The 25,461-nt window shown below is 42.2% G+C and overlaps 1 protein-coding gene across 1 annotated transcript in view; it reads left to right on the forward strand.

The window, feature by feature from the left end:
* PTPN23 (protein tyrosine phosphatase non-receptor type 23) overlaps nucleotides 1–25,461 on the forward strand; it is a 1,983,393-nt gene that overhangs the window by 1,183,872 nt on the left and 774,060 nt on the right. The window contains exon 15 of the mRNA XM_044066015.1: nucleotides 19,536–19,681. Within this exon, the coding sequence (XP_043921950.1) occupies nucleotides 19,536–19,681 (146 nt within the window). The remainder of the gene's footprint in view (nucleotides 1–19,535; nucleotides 19,682–25,461) is intronic.

Here is a 25,461-nt window from a genome sequence, read left to right on the forward strand (position 1 = left end):
GAATCAACCCAAGATTAATGACTGCAACAGTGAAACACGATGAACATAGTACAGTTGTGTACGTACCATAAATGTAGATGTTTGAGTATATTCACTGTTGCAGTCCAGGTTACCCACCCACCACCCCCTTCTCTTTGCTGGGCCTTATCTGCACTTCTCTATCCTAGACAACCTTTTTGGTGTATTTGCTTGTAGATGAAGGAAATGTTATTTTTGTGTATGCATTTCTTTTTGATATATATTTTTCAGCCTACCTATTTGGGGCACCTGACATCTGGGGCAAGAAAAACTGAAGAAAATGACGTTGGCTGCATCTTTTATACCCCTGGCACACTGACGTCAGGGAAGAGGCGACAGCAACCGACGCCGGACCTAGACTTTGGAACTTAGGCCAACTACGGGTAGCCTGCCAGCAGGATAACCCAAGAGTAATGACTGCAACAGTGAATACACTCGAACATCTACATTTATGGTAGGTACACAACTGTACTTTCCACCTGCTCACAGGGAGGCAGCCGAAATCGAAATTTCAAAGTTGCTGAACAAGTGAGTCATCCAGCCTATCCCCCAGGACTGTCTGGTTCAGATATCTACTCATGGTTCTTTTTGGTGCCCAAAAAGATTGGGGGGGACACAGACTGATCTTGGATCTCACCCGCTTGCCAAGACAAAGTTCCGGATGGTTACAGTTCAATCTATCCTTCCCTACCTTCCGAAGGACTACTGGATGGGCTCAGTGGACCTCCAGGACGCTTACTATCACATAAAGATAGACCAGCATCACAGAAGGTTCCTATGCTTCTGATCAATAGCCAGACATTATCAGTTCAGGGTACTCCTAGCTGGCCTCACCATAGCCCCCAAGGTGTTCACCAAAGTGTTAGCAGTACTCACAGTGTATCTCAGATTGCAGGGGAAACAGGTTTTTCCCTACCTGAATGACTGGCTTCTAGCTGCACCCACCAAGCATCAGCTTCTTCAGGCCAGAGACCAGTTCCTTCAGTTAGCTTCGACCTTGGGCATCACAATAAATGTTCCCAAATCAAAACTGGAGCCTCTCCATTCTTTGGAATTCATCGGAGCGCTGTTGAATACATCTCTGTGCAAGGTCTTTCTCACCAGCGACAGGATCCTGTCTCTTCAGGGACAGGTGCATGTTCTTCTGGGTACGCCATTGCCGTCAGCAGCCCAAATCCTTCATGCTCTGGGATCTGTGGCAGCAACCATTGTGATTTTACCCTTGGCAAGACTACACATGCGAGTTCTCCAGTGGACCCTATCAGTTCACTGGTCGCTCCTGGACCAGCCCCTCTCCCATCCCATTCGGCTGTCCAGAACCTGCAAGTCCTTCCTACTATGGTGGTTTAACACTCAGAATGTAGCAGAAGGTCGATCTTTCGTGGCTCCTGCTCCTGTGGCCGCCGCTTCCCGGCTCAGGTATGGGGGGGGCATTGGCTGGGATTGACTGTTCAAGGGACATGGTCAGTGTTAGAGACCAATCTACACGTCAGCATTCTGGGGATGAGGGCAATACCTTTGGCATTGCAGGCACTGCATTCATTTCTCCCACTAGGAATGATTGCTATACAGACAGGCAACATGGCTGTGGTGTGGTACATCAACAAACAGGGAAGAACCAGATCTTACCCCTCTGTCGAGAGGCCATGAGATTGTGGGAATGGGCAATTTCCTCAGGCTGCCTTATTGCAACAAAACATGCAGCCGATGCAATTACATCAATCTTTCTTGCCGTGCGGTGCCCGAAGCAGAAGCAGTTTGCAAGTGCCGGTTGGCCAACTACTGAAATTTTAGTTTTCGAGTTTCAGAACCAAAGTCTTCGAAAAAAGCTAAGTACCCCGTTGGGGATCCTTTTTCTTGCTCTTAACCGATGTCAGTAAAAGTTAACAATTGTCTTACCTTTGGAAAGCAAATACCTTTTAAAGATTTTCATTCATACTGCATTCCTTGCTTAGGCCCAGACCACAACGTCCCTCGCTGTCGGTTTTGTGCCTTATTTACCCCCTGAACTATTCGTCGTCAGTCTATTTTCGCAGCAAATTATTTTAGTGCTCTGTTTAACTATCCAGAAATGGCTTTGGTAAGCCATCCGACTACTGTTATTCTGAAAAAACGTAAGGATAAAGACAGAGACAGACCGCATAGGTCCAAAACTGCAGATGCTTCCGTTAAGCTAGTCGCCAGTTCGCCGGTACTCAGTGAGGTGCTTTCGCAGCCCCTGATACCCGCTACTTAAGATTTGCTGGCCTCTACTGGGACCCATTCAGAGTCCGGTATGCCGCGAGATGCTTCTTCGACTATGGAACCTGCGGATGTCTCTACCTTGGATGGGTTTGGAGCCGCTGTGCAGGCACTGGCTTCTGAGGGTGTGTTCAGGCCTACAGATTTGCATTTTAAACCAACACCATCTTCTTCATCAAGGCCTAAAACTCTACCCACACCTAGAAAACCACCGTCCAAACTGCATGGTCAGGCCCATATGCCTAAAAAACAAATGCTTAGAATGGCTGAAGACCACATAGTCAGGCCCATATGCCTAAAAAACAAATGCTTAGAATGGCTGAAGACCTTATTACTTTAATTAGGGGAAGCCAGCCTTCCATCTCAAAGGATCTAGAACTGATTTTCCTTCTGATTCTTATGATCAGGATTCTGAAATTTCTGTTTCTTCTGATTGCCAGGATTTGCCCTTATCTGCCTATGAGGATTCTGATGCAGAGAATTCCATTCCCTCTGCTTCCCCTCCAGAATATTTTTTTTTGGTGAAACATTGCACACACTTAGGGAGCATTTCCGCTGGGAAAGCCAGGATTACTCTGACTCCAAAAAGAGGCTTAGGGAATTCTTACTCCTCCCTCAACACAGGCCTGTAGCTATCCCTCCTGTTCTGGACACTGTAGATGATGCCTTCTTGGAATCTAGCCTGGCCCCAGACAGTTTACCTCTATCTCCCGTAAAACCTGACGGGTATTACAGAGTACCTGACTCTCACAAGTTCCTCTTCAAGATTCCTACTGCAGATCCAGAGACCACTTCCCAAGGACCAAAGGGCATTAAGGCTACTGCTGCCAAAATCCCTACCGATTCTGATGGAGATTCCAGGGCCTTGGACAGATGGGGTAAGAAGGTATACACTTCTGCTACGTTGGCCATTAGGGCCTTAAATTGCCAGTTTCATATGTTAAAGTATCAGCAGCATATTATGGGATTACTTAAACAGAAAATGATGTTGATTCCTGACTGTGCCAAACATAAAGAATTACAAGATTTAATGCATTCTGCTGAACAAGTTGGTAAACATACTTTGCAATGTGGTTTTGACTGTTTAGAAGCATCTTGTTGGGCTGCTGTCATTGGGTCTGTACTTCGAAGGCATGTTTAGCTTAAGGAGCAAAACTTGCCAGATCATGTTAAAGCTAAATTACTGGATGCTCCCTTAAACCAAGACCGCCTTTTGGGCAACAAGGCAGAAGAAGTCCTTAAAAAGATGGAGGAAAAAGCTAAATCTATTCAAACTGTTAAAGATTTCCTGCAAGTACAGCCTCCCAGATTTAGTAGGCATTGGCCTTCCAAGAATTGGTCCTTTCCAGTCTCTTCCAGGCCTTCTCAGTCCAAACCCAAGAACAGCAGACCACCTAGGTTACAGTCTCAGGCTACACACAGGTCTAAGCAGTGGGGGGCTCCCACTTCCAAAGTTGGAAGTAGTAAAACACCCCCGTGGAAAAATGTCACAATTACTTAACCTTAACCCTTCCAAGCCCTGCTCAACTGACTGCTCCCTTAGGAGGAAAGCTCACCCTGCATGCAAAAAACTGGGAACTCATTAACCAGGACAAATGGGTTTTAAATATAGTTTTCCAAGGATACAGATTCCACTTCCACACCTTACCAACCCCAAACGGTTGGCCAGACCTACCCCCAAATCAGTGAGCAGAGGCTCAACAGCAGGTTCTCGCTCTTCTAAGTATCAGGGTTATTCAACCTGTCCCAGCAGAAGAAAGGGGGCAAGGCTTTTACTCAAGATTTTCCTAATAACCAGAAAAGACAGCTCCTGGTGTCCTATCCTAGACCTCTCTATTCTAAACACCTTTTTGGTAATCCCAAAATTCAAAATGCTAACACTTCAACAGCTGCTTCCTATGCTAGGCAAAGATGCCTGGTTGGCAACCTTAGACTTAAAGGAAGCTTACCTGCACATTCCAAAAAGGGAATCTTACAGGAAATACCTATGCTTCAGAGCAGTTCTCTGCACTTCCCTTTGGCTTATCTACTGCGCCCTGGGTATTCACAAAGTGTCTAGCTCCAGCCTTTGCATTTTGCAGGCAGTGAAATATTCAAATATACCCATACCCGGACGATTGTCTAATTCAGGCAGAAAGCCAGGACATGCTATTAAAACATCTGGCATTTGTAAAGAAACTTCTAACCTCGTTGGGGTAAACCATAAACGAAAAAAAAAATTTTATCTGGTATCCTGCCAACAGATTGTATTACTGGGAGCAAGCTTGAACACAACTTTCCAGATGGCTTACCTCACGCCAGAGAAACAAGTTTGACAGACTACTGCAAACTGCTGCCCACAAAGACCCAGCTATCTGCAAGGAAAATTTTGCAAGCCCTGGGGTTCATGGCCTCTTGCATTCTACTAATTCCATATGCAAGACTGCATATGAGGAAACTACAGTGGTGTCTAAAATGCCTATGGTGTCAACATTCTCAGGACCTGGAATCAATGATTCTTATCATTCCTTGTATAAAGACAGAGTTCCTTTGGTGGGCAGGGGCCTGCCACCTCAACAAGGGACTCCCTTTCAATCTACCCCCTGCCGCCCAAACCGTGACTACAGACGCATCAGACTATGCATGGGGGGCTCACTTGGCAAGGCAGTGCATTCAGGGCAAATGGGACCAGAGTCAGATGCACCTGCATATCAACCAAAAAGAAATGTTAGCTTTTCAGAATTCCCTGACAGCCTTCAAGGACCACATCCTTCCAGGACAATTATTGGTAAAGACAGACAACACCACAGTTATGTGATACATAAACAAGCAGGGGGGAACCCACTCGTACCCTCTCTGCAGACTAGCCATGGCTCTGTGGAACACAGCCTTGAGCTACCAAGTGCACCTACAAGCTCAATTCCTGACAGACAAGCTAAATTCACTGGCAGATGACCTAAGCAGAAATCTCATGTGCCCACACGAATGGAAACTGGAACCAAAAATATTCAACCTCTTGAGGAGCAAATGGGGGACTCCAGAGATAAACCTATTTGCCTCCCCCCAGACCTACCAATTGGACAAATTCTGCACAAGGACTCCCCACAGTCAAGCTTGGAAAGTGGATGCCCTGTCCTTCACCTGGGAAAGCCTCTCGGTTTATGCCTTTTCCCCTCTGCCTCTCCTCTCGAAGGTTCTGCTAAAGATCAAACAGGACAGACCAAGGACAATTCTTATTGCACCAAACTGGCCTCACCAGCACTGGTAACCCCCTCTTGCACAGCATGATACTGCTGGATCCATGGCACCTACCTCAGACACCTTCCCTGCTGTTCAAGCAGGCTGGCCAGATTCTGCACCCTCAGCTTCAAACCATGACCTTGCAGCCTGGCTAATTCCTTGAGCTCTTTAATAGCATCCCTCAGTAAGCAGGTGCTAGAGATCATTCTGGAAGCAAGGAGACCTAGTACTAGAAAATCCTATGCTGAAAAGCGGAAAAGATACTGTTCCTGGAGCCAGACCCAGGGTATGGGCACTATGGTGCCCAGTTTTCTTCATATTCGTCAGTACTTAACAGAAATGCTCCACAAGGGCCTATCCTTCTCGTCACTCATAATTCATGCCTCAACAATTTTAGCACATTGTAATACTGAACTATCCCTCTTCTCTCATCCCCTGTTAAAGCAATTACTCAGAGGGGCTAAAAATTTAAGACCCCCCAGGCAAGCCCCTACTCCAGCCTGGGACGTTAACTTTGTATTGGAAAAGCTCACTCTCCCTCCTTTTGAACTAGCTGCAACCGCAGAGTTGAAATTCCTTTCTTGGAAAACAGCCTTCCTTCTAGCCATCACTTCAGCAAGAAGAGTGTCTGAATTACAGGCCATCATGGTAGTGGAGCCTTTCATTATCTTCCATGCAGACTGGGTTCCCCTCAGGACCAATCCTTCCTTTATGCCCAAGGTGGTGTCTAGTGTGGCCCTAAATCAGTCCATTCATTTGCCTACCTTTTTTCCTAATCCACAAAACAAAGGAGAATGGATTCTGCACTCTTTGGACATGCACAGGCAACTTAGATTTTATTTGGACAGGACTAAGCCTCTCAGAAAATCTGAACAGCTGCTAGTTGGCTTTGCTGCAGGGGTATAAGGGAAGGCCGTTTCAAAGCAAACCATTTCTAAATGGATAGCCCATTGCATTAATTTCTGGTATATAAGCACCATGGAAAACCTACCCCACAGGGGATAAGATCACATTCCACCAGAGCTGCATCTACCTCTCCTGCCTTTCTCAGAGTGGTCCCTACCAGGGACATCCTAGAAGCTACTATCTGGAGCTGTGTTCATACCGTCACCAAGCATTACCACATGCCTATTTTTTCTAAATCTAGAGCTGGTTTTGCCACTGCAGTATTGCAGGGCTTAATAGCTGGTCCTGATGCTCTCTAACTTCCTCCTCCCTTCCTTAGCTATGGGAATCTACCCAAATGTAATGACTGCATCAGTGAAACACAAAGAACATAGTACAGTTGTGTACACTTAACCATAAATGTAGATGTTCGAGTGTATTCACTGTTGCAGTCCTGGTTACCCTCCCTCCAGCCCCCTGACTTCTCTTGGCTCTACCTTTCCTTCTTGTTTGGTGTATTGGAGCTTTCTGGTGTATTTCCTTTTTGTTGGAGGTGCAACATAAAATATAATTGCTCCCCATTATGGGGGCACCTGACATCTGGGACAAGAAAAACTGATGTAATGGCGTCGGCTGCATGTTTTATACCCCTGACGACCTGACGTCATGGAAGGAGGGACAACATCCGACGCAGGAGTCCAAGACTCTGGTATTCAGGACGGCTGAGGGCTGCCTGCAGACAGATAACCCAAATGTAATGACTGCAACAGTGAATACTGTCGAACATCTACATTTATGGTAAGTGTACACAACTGTACTTTTCTTTTACGGCCTCCAGTTAAGGATCCAGCCCCTCCTTGGGACCTAACCTTTTACATTCTTTCAGGGTCGGTACACCTGTTACTGGCCCTATATTTAACTCTTTTAAGCATTCCTTTCCAGATTATTAATCAAAAGCAAGTTTTAGGTTACGTTGCAGCATCATTTACTGTGTTTTTGGTTGTGTAATTTTAATATCATTCATTGAGGAGATTTCCACATTCTCATTTCTTTCTCCTCATAAGTGATTAGGTTCTGTGCTTCCAAAGATGGTGGTGTTTCTACCAATCTAGTAGATTTGACAGTATTGCCTGAAACCTATGTAGTTTTTACATTTTAGCCTACCATTTATTCCTGGCGCTAAAACTTTTCACACTTTATGCTTAACTATACAAATATGTGACATTGACTGTACTTTCATTCCTTCAACGAAGAGTAATCTGCAGTTTGCAGACATTGCAAACTCATCTACAGAATGTTTTTAGTCTGCTGCTCTCTGCCACAAATATTCCCAACCTCTGGTTATTTACACTAGATCCCAACAGTGAATCCATGCTTACTGTTTCTGTCACTTAAGTAGATAGTGTTATATACCTGTAGCCTATTTGACTTTGAACTTAACTCCAAGTAACATCCTGTTTTAGATCGTATTTACTTAGGGACATGATCATTTGAGAAACCATCCTAAGAGCCTATGCTTTGGACTGTGTCAAGAAGGTGATGACGGTGGAACATTCAATCTCAGATACAAAAGTGACATACTTCCCACAATGATGGAAGTGGATTGGTAGTTCTTTATTACCATGCCGTCTGCCTATCTTCCTCCTAGTCCTGGTGGGACCAGACTTTGTGTCTGTACAGGCTTGCGTTATGTTATAGTTTGCTGTTTTTCTTTCTTGCTCTGTCTTAACATGGGTTTATAGGGACTTGGAGAAATAGTATTATAGGCAAAAGGGGAGGGGCCTAGTAGCCTAGGAAAGTTTTAGAGACTGAGCAAAGTCTTTTTGGCCTTAGTCCTGAAGGTCTCTCATACTTGCCTGCCAGGAAACCATGATGAAAGATTTTGGTCAAGGTCTAGGGAATTTTGAACATGTTCTGAGACATCTCATCCTTGAGCTATACAGCCTCTCAGCCTAGATTGACAAGCACTCCAAAAATTTGGCTGTGATGCCATGAATGCTTCTGGCAGCAACAGGGTCTGTGATTTGGAGACATGCCTGGCTGAAAACCTGGTCTCTGCTAATTCAGGTGAAGGCAGAGCTCCTTTAATGTATCCCTGAAAGGTATGTCTTCTTCAGAACCCCTGCTGAAGATGTCTTTAAAACACTAAGGGGGAAAAAAATAGGACTATACCATCAGTCAGACATTTTTTTGTCAATCCCAGACACCTAATTTTAAACAAGAACTATCCTACCAAATCTTGGTCATCTTGCTACAAGCAAGAGAAGAGCAAACCTGGCAGTGGTGAGTCAGTGAGGGTTAAAAGACAATGGTAAGCTAAACCAAAAGAGAAGTGTTGGGGCCAAGAAGGCCATGAATTCTTGAGAGAACAGCTGTGCTTCAGCCTGGCCTCCCTCTCCTTAATGCCAAAAGCCCTACACTGCCCAGTTCATACCACCACCCTTTTTTTTTCAGTGTCCCTTATTATGTAGGAGGATATCTGCCTTATTGTGCATTAACTGGAAAACGATAACCCAGGAGTAGCAGGTCTTAATAGTACTGCAAGGGTACAGACTATAGTTTCTAAGCAGATCAGAGTTTTGGGGCACTACATTACTACCATTGGAGGAGAGGGAGGCCAGGCTGAAGCAGGGGCACTGACCAAGTAGCCCTAGTACCCCTGCACAAGAAGAATTGCTAAAATGGGGGACATAGAGTATATAGAGTCCAAAAAATGAAGAAAGCTTAGGCTACTACTCGTCTGTTCTTTGTACCCAGAAAGTGGGCACAGGCAGACCAGTTTTGAATCTTATGAAAGTGAATACATTCCTGAATATACCGAAATTCAGAACATTGACAGTGCAAGGCCTAAAGCCTCTTCTGTCACGTCAAGCTTTCCTGCATGCGCTAAATCTCATATATGCTTGCCACATAGCCTTACTGCCAGAGACCACAGAAAGTTATTACGTTCTGTAGCAGGAGACAGCATTGCTGGTTAACTTTCTTGCACTTTGGCTTGCCTGCTGCACCCAGGATTTTACCTATTGCTTGGCTCCAGTAATAGTTTTTTTGTAAGACAAAAGGCATCTGCATTTATCCATATCTGGACTACAGCCTCATCTAAGTAAACTACACATTTTGGGGAACTCGGTCTTGTCATTAATCTAACAAAGTCAAATTTTAACCCAACAAAAACAGTAGTTTGCCTGGGAGCATTGCTAAATACAGAGCTTTGGTGGGTCTTTAAAGCCAAAAAAAGACGGAAAACCCAGAGAACAGCGAACCTCAAAAATCTCTCTCTTCCTTAAAACTTCTTTTTGCAGGGAGGCAGGAGGGAAAGTCCCCCCTCCCCACCCATATACCACCTCTGAGAAAAGTGAATATTGAGAATTGGCATCTTGGACTTGGTATATGTAAGTCCGTTCTTTTGGCCATTAAGTATCCATGTTTTGGGACTTGCTGTAGCAGGTCCCGAAATTTCAAATGGTTACCCTCTCTGATCCTATTCATCTAGAACATCCTGGTAAAGGATATTAACACAGTAAAGGAATTCCTTAGAGTCCTAGGCTACATGTTTTTTATCATACACTTAACAATGTTGCAGATGAGGACGTTGCAGTGTTACATGCGAAACAGGTAGTGCCAACACTCCCAGTCCCCTGAGCACTTATATATCCAATAACTATCCTGTGTGTAAAAAAGAGCTGTTATGTTGGAAAGGACAGCTACACATCTGAATGGCGCAGGCGCAGCCTACCCAAACACTGACTACAGGCTACTCGTGGTGCCCATATTGGACCAGAGAAAGTCTAGGCCACACATGATCAGTGTGAGAAGAAAAGCATAAATGTGAAAGAAATGATAAACAAAAAAGGAAGGTATAGCAGGGAGTTCCACTCAAAAATAATTTATTGTTAACGCTTTCGTCCACTTCCATCAATGAACTTCATCTGAATTTGGACCCCCCAAACTCTTAGCAAGCAAGTAAAATAGTTCCTTATGGGGGCCCTTATACCGTAGATGATCAAGAAGAGTAATTTCACCGCCATTAGATCTCAACTGTATGTTAGAAAAAGAACTGACTTTTGTCCTCTTCAGAGCAAACTGCTTCAGCATCCCCCCTACCAAAAAAGTGTTTATCCTAGACGCCGTTCTTTGGAGCTGGGGCTTTCTTTCACTCTAACATGCTGTTATTTTATACCAGTCTATTCTCTTTGCCAAAGGAAGTGGCACTAGCCTCTTTGAATCAAGTCATTCACTTCTCTGTGTTTTTCTTAGGCCAGTGAATAAGAGTACCACTGTAGTCTTCAGATGTACAATGAATATAAAAAGTGTACACACCCCTGTTAAAATACCAGGTTTCTGTGATATAAAAAAATGAGACCACAATAAATAATTTCAAAACTTTTCCCACCCTTAATGTGACCTATGACCTGTACAATTCAATTGAAAAAAAAAACAAATCTGTTAGGGTACAAAATATAAAAAATTAAAAATGTACAATAAGCTGGTTGCCCTAACAGATTTGTTTATTTTTCAATTGAATTGTACAGGTTATAGGGCACATTAAAGGTAGGAAAAGTTTGGAAATTATTTATTGTGGTCTCATTTTTTTTATGTCACAAAAACCTGTCATTTTAACAGGGGTGTGTACACTTTTTATATCCACTGTAAATAGACAAGTAAGGTTTTACCTGAGCAGAATAAGGGATTTCACAAAGTCAGATCATTTTGTGTCATTTGATAAGGGTAAGGAAGGAAAACCAGCCAGTTACCAGACACTGCCTAAATGGCTTGCACATTGTATTTGCTGCTGTTATTCAGCTCATGGTAAGCCAGTACCAGAACATGTCAGAATTCACTCTAGCAGAGCCACAGCAGTCATCACAGCATTCCTCAAGGGCTAAATACGCAGTCTATTTTAGAATTAGTTACTCGATCCACAGCCCCCACTTTTCAAAATGCTGCTCATTGTGTGGCATTTAGGAGTAGGGCATTTGCCTGTGTCATCCTGCAAGTTTAAGTTCTGTTGAACACCCATTTCAGCCAGCCGTCCACTGGTCTTATGCTGTGGGAGAAACCCAAAGATCAAGACTGTAAGTGGGGGTAGTAGAATGAACATAGTACAGCTGTGAGTAGGAACTTGCCATTAAAGTAAATGTTAAGTACCTTCACTGTTACAGCCTATACTCCCATTCTTTTTCCTCTGTTGTTCCTTTCCTTGGCAGTCTGCGGATAGGGTTGGTCCCCCTTTTTTTTTATCTTACCCTGCCATGATGTTCTTCATGTTTCACTGTTGCAGTCATTACATTTAGGGTAATCTGCTGGCAGGTTGCCCTCAGTCGGCCTGAATAACAAAGTCTTGGGTCCTGCGTCAGTTGCTATATCCTCTTCCATGACGTCAGGGGTATAAAACATGCAGCCAATGCCATTTTAATCTGTCTTTCTTGCCACACGGTGCCCGAAGCAGTTCGCAAGTGCCGGTCGGCCGACTCCTGAAATTTTTGTTTTCGAGTTTCAGAACCAAAGTCTTCAAACTAAAGCTAAGTACCCCATTGGGGGAACTTTTTCTTGCTCCTTACCGATGTCAGTAAAAGTTAATAATTGCATTATTTGTGGGAAGCAAATACCTCATAAGGATTTTCATTTGTACTGTATTCCTTGCCTAGGCCCTGATCACAACGTGCCTTGCTGTCGGTTTTGTGCTAAATTTAACCAATGCACTATTAAGCGTCGGTGTATTTTTGCTTCTAAATATTTTGGTTTGAGATTTAACTACCCTGAAATGTAGTCGGTTAGCAATCCGACTACTGGAGTTCACAAAAAACGCAAGGAAAAAGACAGAGACAGACCGTCGAGGTCCAAACCGACGACGAAGCTTCTCCTAAGCCAGTCGCCGGTTTGCCGGTACTCAGTGAGACGCTTTCGTAGCCCCTGATACCCGCTACTTTTGAGTCGCAGGCCTCTGCCGAGACCCACTCGGAGTCCGGAATGCCACGAGTTTCTGCAAGTATTGAACCTGTGGATGTCTTTCTCTTGGATGGGTCCGGAGCCACTGATCAGGCACCGGCTTCTGAGGGTGTTTTCAGGCCTCAACATTTGTATATTAAACCGACGCCATCATCTAAAACAAGGCCAAAACCAACTTCTCTGTCTAAAAAACCAATGCATGAGCCACGTGCCCAGGCCCACAAATGATCAAAATGGCTGAGGATTTAATTACCTTGATCAGGGGTTCCCAGACCCCCCGCTAAGAGGCCTAGGCAAGGCACTGATTATGAATAGTCAGATCAGGTTTCCATTTCTTCTGCTTCCTCTTCTGATCAGGAATTTTGTATTCCACCTTATGAGGACACTGATACAGAGGAATCCATCCCTTCTGCTTCTCCTCCTGAGGATTACTCTTTTGGAGAGACTTTGCATACTTTAAGGGAACATTTTTACTGGGAGAGTCCGGACTTCTCAGAATCAAAAAAGAGGCTTAGGGATTTTCTTCTTCTTCCTCAGCATAGGCCTTTGGCAATACCTCCTGTATTAGACATTGTTGATGATGTGTTCTCGGCATCAAGCATGACTCCTGATTCCCTGCCTCTGGCTCCTAGTAAGCCAGGCAGATATTACAGGGTTTCTGACTCCCACAAATTTCTTTTCAAAAATCCTGCTGCTGATCCTGAGACTATTTCTCAGGGTCCCAAGGGTGTTAAGGCTTCTACAGCCAAAAATCTTACCCCTTCTGATAGAGATTCCAGGGCACTGGATAGATGGTGAAAGAAGGTTTATACGTCTGCTGCCTTGGCAATCAGGGCTTTAAAGTACCAGTTTCATATACTTAAATATCAACAGCATGTTATGGGCTTACTGAAACAGAAAATGATGTTGATTTCTGATTGTGTGGAAAATAGAGTTACAGAATTTATTGCATTCAGCAGAACAGGTTGGAAAGCATACTTTTGCAATGTGGTTTTGATTCCTTGGAGGCCTCTTGCAGAGCCACCATAACTGGATCTGTGATAAGAAGGCATGCCTGGCTCAAGGAGCAAAATCTGCCTGATCATGTTAAAGCTAAATTTTTGGATGCCCCTTTACAGCAGGACGGTCTGTTTGGTAATAAGGCAAAAGAGGTCTTAAAGAAAATGGAAGACAAAGCTAAAGCTATGCAAACTGTAAAAGATTTCTTGCAAGTGCAGCCACCCAAGTTCAGTAGACACTGGCCTACTAAGAACTGGTCCTTTCCTTTGTCCAACAGAGCCGCTCAGGGCAAACCCAGACGCTCCAAAGGCTCCAGATTTTAATCAGAAGGATCTTACAGGTCAAAGCAATGGGGTGCCTCCGCCTCCAAATCAGGAGGTAACAAAGCACAACCCTACACTAAACAGTTTCAGTGACTTTCCTCTGCCATCTCCAAGCACTTATCTTTTGGCAGCCCCCTTGGGGGGAAAACTAGCACATCATGCTCAAAATTGGCATTTAATTACCCAGGACAAGTGGGTGTTAAAACATAGTATCCCAGGGGTACAGATTTCATTTCCACACTTTGCCAATTCCAAATGGATGGCCAGATCTGCCACCAAACCAGTGGGCAGAGGCCCAGAGACAAGTCATGTCCCTCATGGATATGGGGGCTATTCAGCCAGTGCCAGAAAAGGAAAAAAGGACAAGGATTTTATTCAAGACTTTTCCTAGTACCCAGAAAAGACAAAATATGACATTCTATTTTGGACTTATCAATTCTAAATACGTTCCTGGACATTCCAAAATTCAAAATGCTGACTTTACAACAGCTACTGCCTATGCTAGGCAAGAATGCTTGGTTGGTAACTCAAGACTTAAGAGGCATACCTGCATATCCCAATAAGGGAATCTTGCAGAAGATACCTCCGCATCAAAGCAGGCTTTTTGCATTACCAATTCTCTACACTGCCCTTTGGCTTATCTACTGCGCCCAGGGTCTTTACAAAGTGCCTGACACCAGTAATTGCATTTTGCAGACAAAGAAACATTCAAATTTATCCATATCTGAACGATTGTCTCATTCAGGCAGAGGACAAGGACACCCTTCTTCAACATCTGGTGTTTGTAAAAAGGCTTCTAGCATGCCTAGGGTACACCATAAATGAAAAGAAATCACAACTGGTACTCTCTCAAATAATTGCATTCCTGGGTGCAAGCTTGAATACAACTGCCCAGATGGCTTACCTCATGCCAGACAAACAAATTCATTTGACAACATACTTCAAACAAGTGGCAACAAAAACCCAGCTATCTGCAAGACAAATTCTGCAGGCTTTGGGGTTCATGGCATCCTGCATTCTACTAATTCCATATGCGAGACTGCATATGAGGAAACTTCAATGGTACCTAAAAAGCTTATGGAGTCAACATTGTCACAGCCTGGAAACAATGATTCCTCTCATTCCCTGCCTGCAACAGGAGTTTCTTTGGTGGGCAGAGGCATGTCAACAAAACAAGGGACTGTCATTCATTCTACCCCACGCCAGCCAAACCCTAACTACAGACGCGTCAGACTATGCTTGGGGGGCCCATCTGGCAGGGAAATGCATTCAGGGCAAATGGAGCCCCAACCAAATGCAACTACATATCAACCAGAAAGAAATGCTAGCTGTACAGAATGCTCCGACATCCTTCAAGGACTTCTTCATCCAGGACAACTACTGAAAGACGGACAACACCACAGCTATGTGGTACATAAACAAGCAGGGGGGTACCCACTCCTACCCCCTTTGCAGACTAGCCATGGCCTTGTGAAACACAGCCTTGACTTACCAAATACATCTTCAAGCTCAATTCCTGCCAGGAAAGCAAAATACTCTGGCAGACGACTTAAGCAGAAATCTTATGGACCCGCACAAATGGAAACTGGATCCAGAAATCTTCAGCATGTTAACACAAAAATGGGGGAGCCCAGACATAGATCTATTTGCCTCTCCCCAAAACTATCAGTTGGACAAATTCTGCACAAGTACTCATCACAAAAAAAGCATGGAAAGTGGATGTTCTATCCTTCAGCTGGAAAAACCTATCGGTCTATGCCTTTCCCCCTCTGACTCTACTCTCCAAGGTCTTACTAAAAGTCAGACAGGAAAAAACAAAAATGATACTAATTGCTCCGGACTGGCCTCGCCAGCATTGGTACCCGCTTCTAAGGAATATGTCACTCCTTCCTCCGTGGTACTTGCCTCAAACACCTCACCTATTGTCTCAGCAGAACTGTCAAAACCTGCGCACTCTGCTCCAAACTCTGAGTCTTGCAGCTTGGCTAATCAACTAATTTCACCAACCACATCCCTCAGTAAACCTGTGATGGATGTCATTTTGGAGGCCAGAAGGCCTAGTACTAGAAAATCTTATGCTGATAAATGGAAGAGATTCCGTGCTTGAAACCAAGCACAAGGAATAGACACAGCAAAGCCCAATATTCCTTAGATTTTGCAATACTGAACTGAGATGCTTCACAAGGGCCTATCTTTTTCTTCAGTAAAATTCCATGCCTCTGCCATCTCGGCTCTGCCTCCCCTCTTTGCTCATTCCCTGCTAAAAGAGTACCTCAGAGGGGCCAAAAATTTAAGGCCTCCCAGGAGAGCACCAACTCCTGCATGGGACCTCAGTTTTGTGCTGGAAAAACTCACCCTACCTCCTTTTGAACCAGCAGCTACTGCGGATATAAAATTTCTTTCTTGGAAGACGGCCTTTCTTTTGGCAGTCACTTCAGCCAGAAGGGTTTCAGAACTACAGGCTGTCATGGCAGTGGAGCCTTTCATTATATTTTACCCGGACAGGGTGGCTCTCAGGGCCAATCCTTCTTTTATGCCTAAGGTGGTATCCAATGTGGCTCTTAACCAGACCATTCACCTGCCAACTTTTTTCCCAAATCCGCAGAACAAGGGGGAGCGGATTCTGCATTCATTGGATGTATGCAGACAGCTAAGATTCTACTTAAACAGGACAAAATCTCTAAGAAAGTCTAAGCAACTGTTGGTGGCATTTGCTGCAGGATCAGAGGGGAAGGTTATATCAAGGCAGACTATTTCTAAATGGATAAGCCATTGCATTCGTTTCTGCTACTTGCACCATGTTAAACTTGTGCCCAAGGGGATCAGATCCCATTCCACCAGGGCTGCCTCTACTTCAGCAGCTTTTCTCAGAAGGGTCCCTACCAAAGACATTCTAGAAGCTGCTACTTGGAGCTCAGTTCATACGTTCACAAAACATTAACATTTACCTCTCTCTTCTAAATTCAGGGCAGGCTTTGCCACTGCAGTCCTGCAGGGCCTTATAGCTGCTCCTAATGCTGTTTAGTTCCATCCTCCCATCCATTGCTTTGGGATTCTACCCACATGTAATGACTGCAACAGTGAAACACGAAGAACATAGTACAGTTGTGTACACTTACCATAAATGTAGATGTTCGAGTGTATTCACTGTTTCAGTCCGGGTTACCCACCCGCCATCCCCCTTTCTGTACTTTTTCTTTCCTTCACTTCACTATGCTCAAAAGTATTTGTGGTGTATTTGCTTTTAGTTGAAGGTAAATTTTGTGTGTTCTAAAGTGCATTTATATATTTATAGTTATACATATATATTTTTGCTTCCCATTTGGGGGGCAACTGACATCTGGAGCAAGAAAAACTGATTAAAATGGCGTCTGCTGCATGTTTTATACCCTGACGTCATGGAAGAGGAGACAGCAACCGGCGCAGGACCGAAGACTTTGTTATTCAGGCAGACTGAGGGCAAACTGCCAGCAGATTACCCAAATGTAATGACTGCAACAGTGAATACACTCAAACATCTACATTTATGGTAAGTGTACACAACTGTACTTTTTATAACCATAGTTTTTGTGCTGCTTTGCTTGTATTGATCTTTACATGTTTAAAGCTATGTGTATGCATACTTGTTTTTTTCTTGTGTTATGACTGGTGGATCTTTTTCTGTCCAGTCCTCCAGTGAAGATTGGCTATGTCCAGTCAGTCTTTCTTTACCAGCAAATATAAAGAAATATGCAAGAATAGGGCATGATGCTGACAGATTTCTTAATGTGGTCAAGGAGTTTTCCAATGACAGAAACATAGTATGTCAGTAAAATGTATTTCTGTGTCTGTGTTACCAGTAAAATGACAGCTGCTGTGTATAATGAAAACATGAGTTTGCATTTGCTCCTTTCATGTGATATTTCTATACTCTTCATTCTCCTTTGTGCACACTGGTTAAAAATTTTCAAATTGCTTTCTTTAGGAATTTTCCTGTCTGGCTCCTATAGCTTGCTATCCATTATATTGTTGACCTTTAGCCCATGAACAGCATATGCAGTAATTATTTTCATCGAAATTGAGAAAGTAAATAGTAGTACTTGTGGAATGCAAGTTTATTCGAGACTTGATTAGATCAAACAACATAAAAACTACTGGTGTACAGAGATAAGCTAGTTAGTGTCAGCTGTCAGTCTCAGCTAAGCCAGTAGCTCAGAAACAGAAAACTTGACATCCCTTTGTAGTGAGTCTTCGAAAGTGCAAGACCCGGTAGTGAGAGTCAAAAATTAAAATATGATTCTGGTTAAAAACATAATGGCAAGTTTCTGTATTCAGTGTTTAAGTGTTTTTCAGGAGTCTTCAAACCCACCCCAAACTCCAGTACCTTGTTATTTATACAGATGCCAAGATAATTTAATCTCAGAGTATGTGGAATTTTCCAAGATACCATCATTCTCTGAATAAGTGCATGTCACCTATTTGCACTTAAGTTCTTGCTGTTCTGAAGGTTGCAATAGCTATTCTCAGACTTTCAGCAGATTCCTCAAGAAATGTCCTGCAAAAATCTTGAATTGGAAAAGAACACAAGTCAGAGTGTGTCACTGAAAAACTGCTGGCTTTCTGTCTAGATTTTATCAGAGAAAGTCAGAAATGGGTGAATGGAGAGCAGAAACAAAATGGAACTGCAGTAAAATGTCCTGCCAGAGTGCAGCTTACATTGTGTAGATAAAAAAGCCTTAGCTGAAAAAAGAAAATAAGCCATTAAGTATCGTATCCCTTTTCAGTTGACTTTCAAGTATTGTAACAATTTCTAATGTCATACCTTCCACGTAGATCCATAGAAGATGAAAATAGTATGTTTAATTAGTTTATGCCCACAGTGGTCATTTAAATGTAGTAACTATGTTAATCTCACTGAATCAAAGGATTAATTACAGAAGAGATGAACTGCAAAGAACAAATCTTAGGACATCTTTTACAGTAGCTAGTTAACATGAGCACTACGTCTTTAGGTTGTAAGAAGAAACTGAAGTACAAGTAAGTCTCCCACACCAACTTTGGAGAATATGTAGACTTCATCCAGATAGCATCCCGAGGTGAGAAGGTAGCTCCAGGTCTTGAAGTTGAAAAGTGGCCATAAACACCACACTACTGTTATGGCATTGGCAGCCGTATGAAGGACATACTGCTTTTCCCTTCTTCCATACTGTAGGCAGTATGAATCAGGATCCTTCACCATGGGATGCAGTATGTCATTAGTTTAATAATGTGATTCTTCTGTGCTGCCACAGTGCAGTTGGCAGATCAGATAAAAAAAAAAATATATGACTGTTTCTTTCTACATTGTTCTTTGTATGGAGATGATGGGTAGTGTCATGTTGGTTGTGAGTTCTCCAGTAGACATCCACTCTGACCAGCCTGTCAGTTTCTTTACTGAAGTATTCTGGACAAAGCCACCTATAATGAGTGGACAGAAATCCTAAGTGAGGGACATTTTTAATTGTTACGCTAATTCACTTAAAAATTCAATAGAATAGCAGGTATCAGATCATTATGCATTTTCTGAGCAATAAGAAGTATGAAACCCTTATGTTTGGTGTTATTGATTGACTGTAATCCTCCGTGATTTACCAGAAAATCAAAAACTTTATAAGGGACAGGGCAAAATCAGGGACAGTCAAGAGTTATGCACCCTGATACTGGATTATTTAAAAACTGGAGGAATTAAAGTGATAGAATAGCTGTATAATATTGTGTAATAATGTTTAACTTCAGGATTTGTGGCTGTTCTCAGAGTTTGTCACACACAGTGGAAGTGCTTATCCTTGAACACTTTATAGCATAAAACACTGTAACAGTAATATTTAATAAAGGAACAACAAAACAGTTTCTTGTGAACGTGTTTTGCTTTTTATTGTTCAGACAGTTCATTGATTCACTGCAAGTAGATGCAGAAACTGTGGACAACTTGGATTTGTATTCCCACATTCCCACTGTCCTAATGGAAAAGTGTGCAGCATTGAGTGTCCGACCTGATACAGTGAGGAATTTGATCCAGTCTATGCAGGGTAAGATACTATTGAAAAGTATATATTGTAATCATTTAATGTGCATTGGTCACTTTCTGAAACATTATTTTACCATTAGTTTCCACTTGCACTCCTTACGTTAAAGTTGAAAGTGATGTTACAAAAATGAAGTTAACAGCATGCTGTTTGATTTTTTCGATTAATTCTTTGTTCAGTTTTCTCTATAACCTTACCCACAAAATGATGTCATGGTAGGCATTATGATTTACATACAGCTCCAAGGCATTTTGGATAACAAAAGCATCATTCTTTAGAAAGAACAGTATCCTACTTTGTGGTTTCACCACTGCATCTTCGCATGTGTTAATTTTCAAAGTAAGGTGCTCCCCCAGCCACGTATAGTTGACAACTTGTCTTTCTAGGAAGCAAGAAACTCACACTGATGCATTTGGCATGGAAGTACAGTAGTGTGTGCATTCATTTAGGGAGAGAGGCATTGTGGGTGTAGTATGTACATTCATTTAGGAAGAGAGGCTTTGTGGGTGTAGTGTGTACATTCATATAGGTAGAGAGGCATTGTTGGGTGTAGTGTATACATTCATTTAGATAGAGAGGCATTGTGGGTTCAAGCTTTTGTGATGTTATGAGAGGGATTTTCAGTTCCAAGAAAAATTTTAAGGGGCTGGCCTTATCAAGAAAATTAGACATAAAAACAATACATTTTAAATCACATGTTGTATAATTTGGTATTTCATATGGTAAGGAAGTCATACTCAACATCAGGGAATTGTTACTTACACTTGCAGTAGAAAATGACCAGTACACTTTAAGATACAATGCAAACAGGAATGAAAGTTTCACATATGGGAGGTGTGATGGAGGAAGGAAAGAGAGGTGGTAACAGGTTGTTTAGAAATGTAATGAGTTGACAGATTTTTAAAATTGTCTACAGAGCACCTTGATAGAAATGTAGGGGGAATAGATGGTCATAACTAAGGAAATTTTTCTTTTGAGCTGAGATATATGATTTGCATTGCCTTGAAATAGAAAAGCCGTACTAAGTTTAATGTTATTGGCTGTCAACAGTGCAATTACCAGAAATGGAATTCAGAGTCTGCAACAAAAATAACAAAAGCTCTTAATGTTGTAAAGGAGGTACAGATACTGGATGTAAGATCTTTAGGACAAATTTCTGAGAAATAAATGGAATTTGTGCAAATGATACATGCAGAATAATGTTCAGTAGGAGAGTTTCCACCTGATACCATACTCATGGGTGACTTTAATTATCACTCTATAAACTGGAAATTCTACACAACCCCAGATATCCAGGTGCCGAGATTCCTAGACTTTGTAAACACAAACACCCAGTTAGTGCATATATCGACTAGACATACAAACAAATTGGACCTGGTACTTACAAATATGGAAGAATGCTGCACTTCCACAATGTCATGTCCTTTCTGGTAAGGTCAGACCACAGAGAAGTTTCCTTCAAAATAAGAATCAATTCTGTAACCCCAACAAACTTTGTAATAGTGAGAAACTACTCCAAGGCAAACTACCTTTTGTTAAGTGATGACCTTTCACAATTTCAAACCCCTGCAAACCCAGGCAACACAGCAGCCTGTGTGAAATTATTCAAAGAAATCCTGTACAACCATGTCCGTGATTGCATAGAGGCTGCTGTTCCTACCAGAAGTAAGCCCAAAACTAACTCAAAAAAACAAACTGCCATGGGGGAATCCAAAATTAAACAGGGTGTAAAAAAAAAAAAAAGTCATTGTTAAAATTAGGAAGTATAACAACCAAAAAAGCTAAAAATTATCTTATTAAACCGAATAGACAACTAAAAGGACTAGTCAAACTCAACAAAGAAAATATAGCGTTCCAGGCCAAGGACAACCAGAAGGTCATCTTTAACTATGTCCAAAACCTCAAAGACAGTACACAATCATATGCCGAACAGCTTGTAAATGGAACCATGCTCACAGAACCAGGAGATATGGCAAATCTGTCCAGTAACAAATTCAGCTCCAGCTTTACCTCACCATCCGTCCTTCCACAACCCTTTTCTCCCCATTTTTTTCACATGTGATCAGGGTGTCACTTCAATGATGACAATCATCTAGAGCAAGGGTTCACGCCACTAGGTGGCTAGCCCTGCAACCAGTCCATCTAGTGCATGTCTTTGGAATGTGGGAGAAAACCAGAACACCCAGAGGAAACCCACATGAACACAGGAGGACATGTCGACTCCACACAGAAGGCACCCCAGCAGAACATCGAACCAGTGAACCTCTTTGTAGATTAGAGTGCAAGTGATGTGTGCTGTATCTTTAAGAAGCATGTCAAGGCTGTATGTGCATGTATAAATTCCAGACACATGCAATCCCTAGTGCCATTTTGGAAGAGCAGCCAAAGTGAGAGCATGCATGAGTGCAGTTGTTAGTATGTATATAAGTTACTTAAGTCAAAGTCAGTAAACTTCTGTAGTGATGTGTTTGTATAAAATAAAGCTGCTTGAACAGAACCCACGAAAACTCTTTTATTGTGTCCAAAGTAGGACAGCGACATGGTGTCAAAACTGGGATTGGAGAGAATAAAATCCAGAGCCATGAGGAGCAGAGACGACAAGACAGTGAAGGTAAAACTAAGAGAAACGAGCACAAAAAGAACCAGAAAAGGATCAAAGGTAATGAGAAGTAGTATGAACTGTTTAATAGAAAAGAGAAAACGGGTCATTACAGGGGCACGAACCGCATAATTAAGCAAGTGGAAGGCACAAAAAGTTTAACTAAAGGAAATGTTTAAAATAAAGGTATTTGATGAAACGATTCACCGAGTAAAACGAGCACAAGAAAAGTGCATTGGGCATGAAAAGGAGCAAAATGAATATAATAAGGGCAAAAAGGGCACATTAAGCAAAAATAAAGCAAGCGACTGCATATGTTTTGGCAAACTGCTCCGTTTTGGCATAACTACGGCTTTATATTGTACCAAGGGCATAACTAAAGTTATTCAAAGTATCTCAAAGTGTTACAGTGTGTGCTTATTACTGTGCATGTATTTTGAAGTGTTTATTGTGTGCAAAGTGCAGCTATTTCGTGAAATCCAGTCAACTATAGCCATTTCAAAAAGTTTCTTGTGCTGGGTGTGTCTGTTCTCAAAGTGTCGCCATTGCAGTGTGTTTCTTGCACTGTTGCCTAGCAAGGTACTGCCATTTTGGGGACATTTCAGTGTGCTGTGTGCAGTTATTCGCAAAGTGCAATTACTTTGAAATGTTACTGAGTTTAGGGCAAGAGATGTCCAGTTTATTTGCATCGTGCAGTTATTTGAAATGCTTTTTAAATTGTTGATAAATGACTTTAGTATTGCAAAAAAACAATATTACAAGACTGTTAAAGTGCCAGAGAAGTTTATTTCGCATATTTCAATTATTCAAAGGTACTACAAGTTTGCCCGTTAGCGTAATTTCAATAAGCCCAAAAGGTACAAATTCAGAAGCCCAAAGGCATTGGACAAAGTTACAAATACTGGCATAAGTTTCTGGCATATGTGCATGTGTGTATGTTTGTGCTTATTTGCAAAACACTTCATTGGTATGTGTTGATATGGCAGACGAATTTCGAAAGCCCCTACCACTTGTATTTGATCAGAATATTGTAGAGAATTGGAGAATATTTGAGCAAGAGTGCAATATTTGTATACAAGCAACTTATGCAGATAGAGATGTATGCACCAGGGCATTCATTTTGCTAAACCTAGCTGGGTCAGAGGCCATAGAAAGAGAGCGTTCATTTGTTTATGTGTCTGCAGTATGTGAAGGAAAAGTTATTGCACAGGCTGAATCAAGGGAAGACCCCGAGTGTTTGAAGTGCAAGTTCAGAGAAATGTGTAACCCCCCCCCCAGACAAATTTTACATGCCTCTCTAATGTAATATTTGTCTGGGGGGGTTATACATTTCTCTGAACTTGCGCTTCAAACACTTGGGGTCTTCCCTTGATTCAGCCTGTACAACAATATGATGGTTTTCACCTTTTCCTTCATATACTGCAGACGCATAAACAAATGAACGCTCTCTTTCTATGGCCTCGGACCCAGCTAGGTTTAGCAAAATGAATGCCCTGGTGCATACATCTCTATCTGCATAAGTTCCTTGTAAAAAATATTGTACTCTTGCTCAAATATTCTCCAATTCTGTTTTATATGAGAGGTCAGAAACCAGGTGAAACATTTGCAGCTTATATAACTGACCTGAGAAACAGAGCTAAAATGTGTCGGTTTGGTGATTTAAAAGATAAGTTCATAAAGGACAGGCTTATGTGTGGTATTAACAGTGCTGCTGCGAGAAAGATTTTACTTTGTGACAGTAATTAAACTTTCAGCAAAGCCATAGAGATTTGTCAAGTCCATGAGGTGACAGAAAAACACACAAGTATGCTTGCAAGTGACAAGAGCATGGTTTTGGTTGGCTCCAGAGCAAATGTAGATAGCATGCAACACGTGGCAAACAAAAGCAGGCCCAAGCACATGGCAGTTATGGGGTTTCCAGGGGAAGACTCATAGCTTTCCAACAAATTCTAGGAAGGGAGCTTGCTCCAGCTCAGTCCAGCACAAGCATGAATCAGCAAAATTCAAGTCTAGCTTTATTGTTAACTGTCGCAGTTGTGGTGCAAATCATAAGTCTAAAAGAGAGAAGCGCTTAGCATTTGGTCAGCAATGTCACAAGTGTAAAAAATGGAACCATTTCCAAAAGTTTTGCAAATCAAGTAAGCCTCACACAGTTGTTACGAAAGGTCATACAAAAAGCAAGTTGATCAAGTAGAGCCGTAGTCAGCTTTCTATTTAGATGGTGTATCAGTGCTTGGCAAAAGAGTTGATGCAGTGAATTTATTAGCAAGGAGCGAAGTGTTTTGTATTGTCTGAATTAATGGAAGATCCACAGAGCTTAAAATAGACACTGGTTCAAAGTGTAATGTTATATCAGCAGACATATTTGCTAAAGTGAGAACTAACGAACAACTCAATGCAGCCAGTAGTGCAAGACTTGTTGCTTATGGAGGTAAAGAAATTCAAACCGAAGGTTCATTGATGCTTTCATGTTATTTGGCCAAGAACTGTTACAACTTGTTATTCTATGTAGTCCAAAGACTAGTACAGTCTTTATTGGGTCTCGAAGATAGTTTGAGAATGAATCTGCTTTCTTTTGCTAAAGAAGTTCATCATGTAAGTGTGTTTCCAAGTTCTAATTTTTCTGAAGCCATTTTCTCAGAGTATGCTGATGTTTTTGATGACAAGTTAGGCAAACTTCCAGTTGTGTTCCATGAAGTTAGACCCAGAGGTCACTCCAGTAGTCAGACCAGCAAGAAGTGTTCTGATAGCTATGCAGGATAAAGTTAAGGCTCAGTTGGATAAAATGGTGCAGCAAGGTGTGATTTGTCCAGTCAGAGAACCAACTGAATGGGTGTCATCCATGGTAGTAGCTCACAAAAAAGGCTCAGACAAAATCGGAATATGTATTGACTCGAGATCTGAATAAAGCATTAAAGAGATCGTATCATCTGATGCGCACAGTCAAAGAAGTTGCAGCTCTAATACCAAATGCCACTGTTTTCTCTGTCTTGGATGCAGAGAGTTCATTTTGGCAAGTGATGCTTCATTGCAAATCTTCATTTCTAACTACTTTTGTTACTCCATTTGGCAGGTACAGATTTCTAAGGATGCCATTTGGAATACATTCTCTAAGTGAAGTCTTTCAGCGTGCAATGGAGCAAATTATTTCGGGTAATCTTTGTGCCGTAATAGTAGATGGTTG

The sequence above is a fragment of the Protopterus annectens genome, chromosome 3.part0 (assembly GCF_019279795.1).
Source record: "Protopterus annectens isolate FY-2018-M chromosome 3.part0, PAN1.0, whole genome shotgun sequence".
NCBI classification, from domain to species: domain Eukaryota; kingdom Metazoa; phylum Chordata; order Ceratodontiformes; family Protopteridae; genus Protopterus; species Protopterus annectens.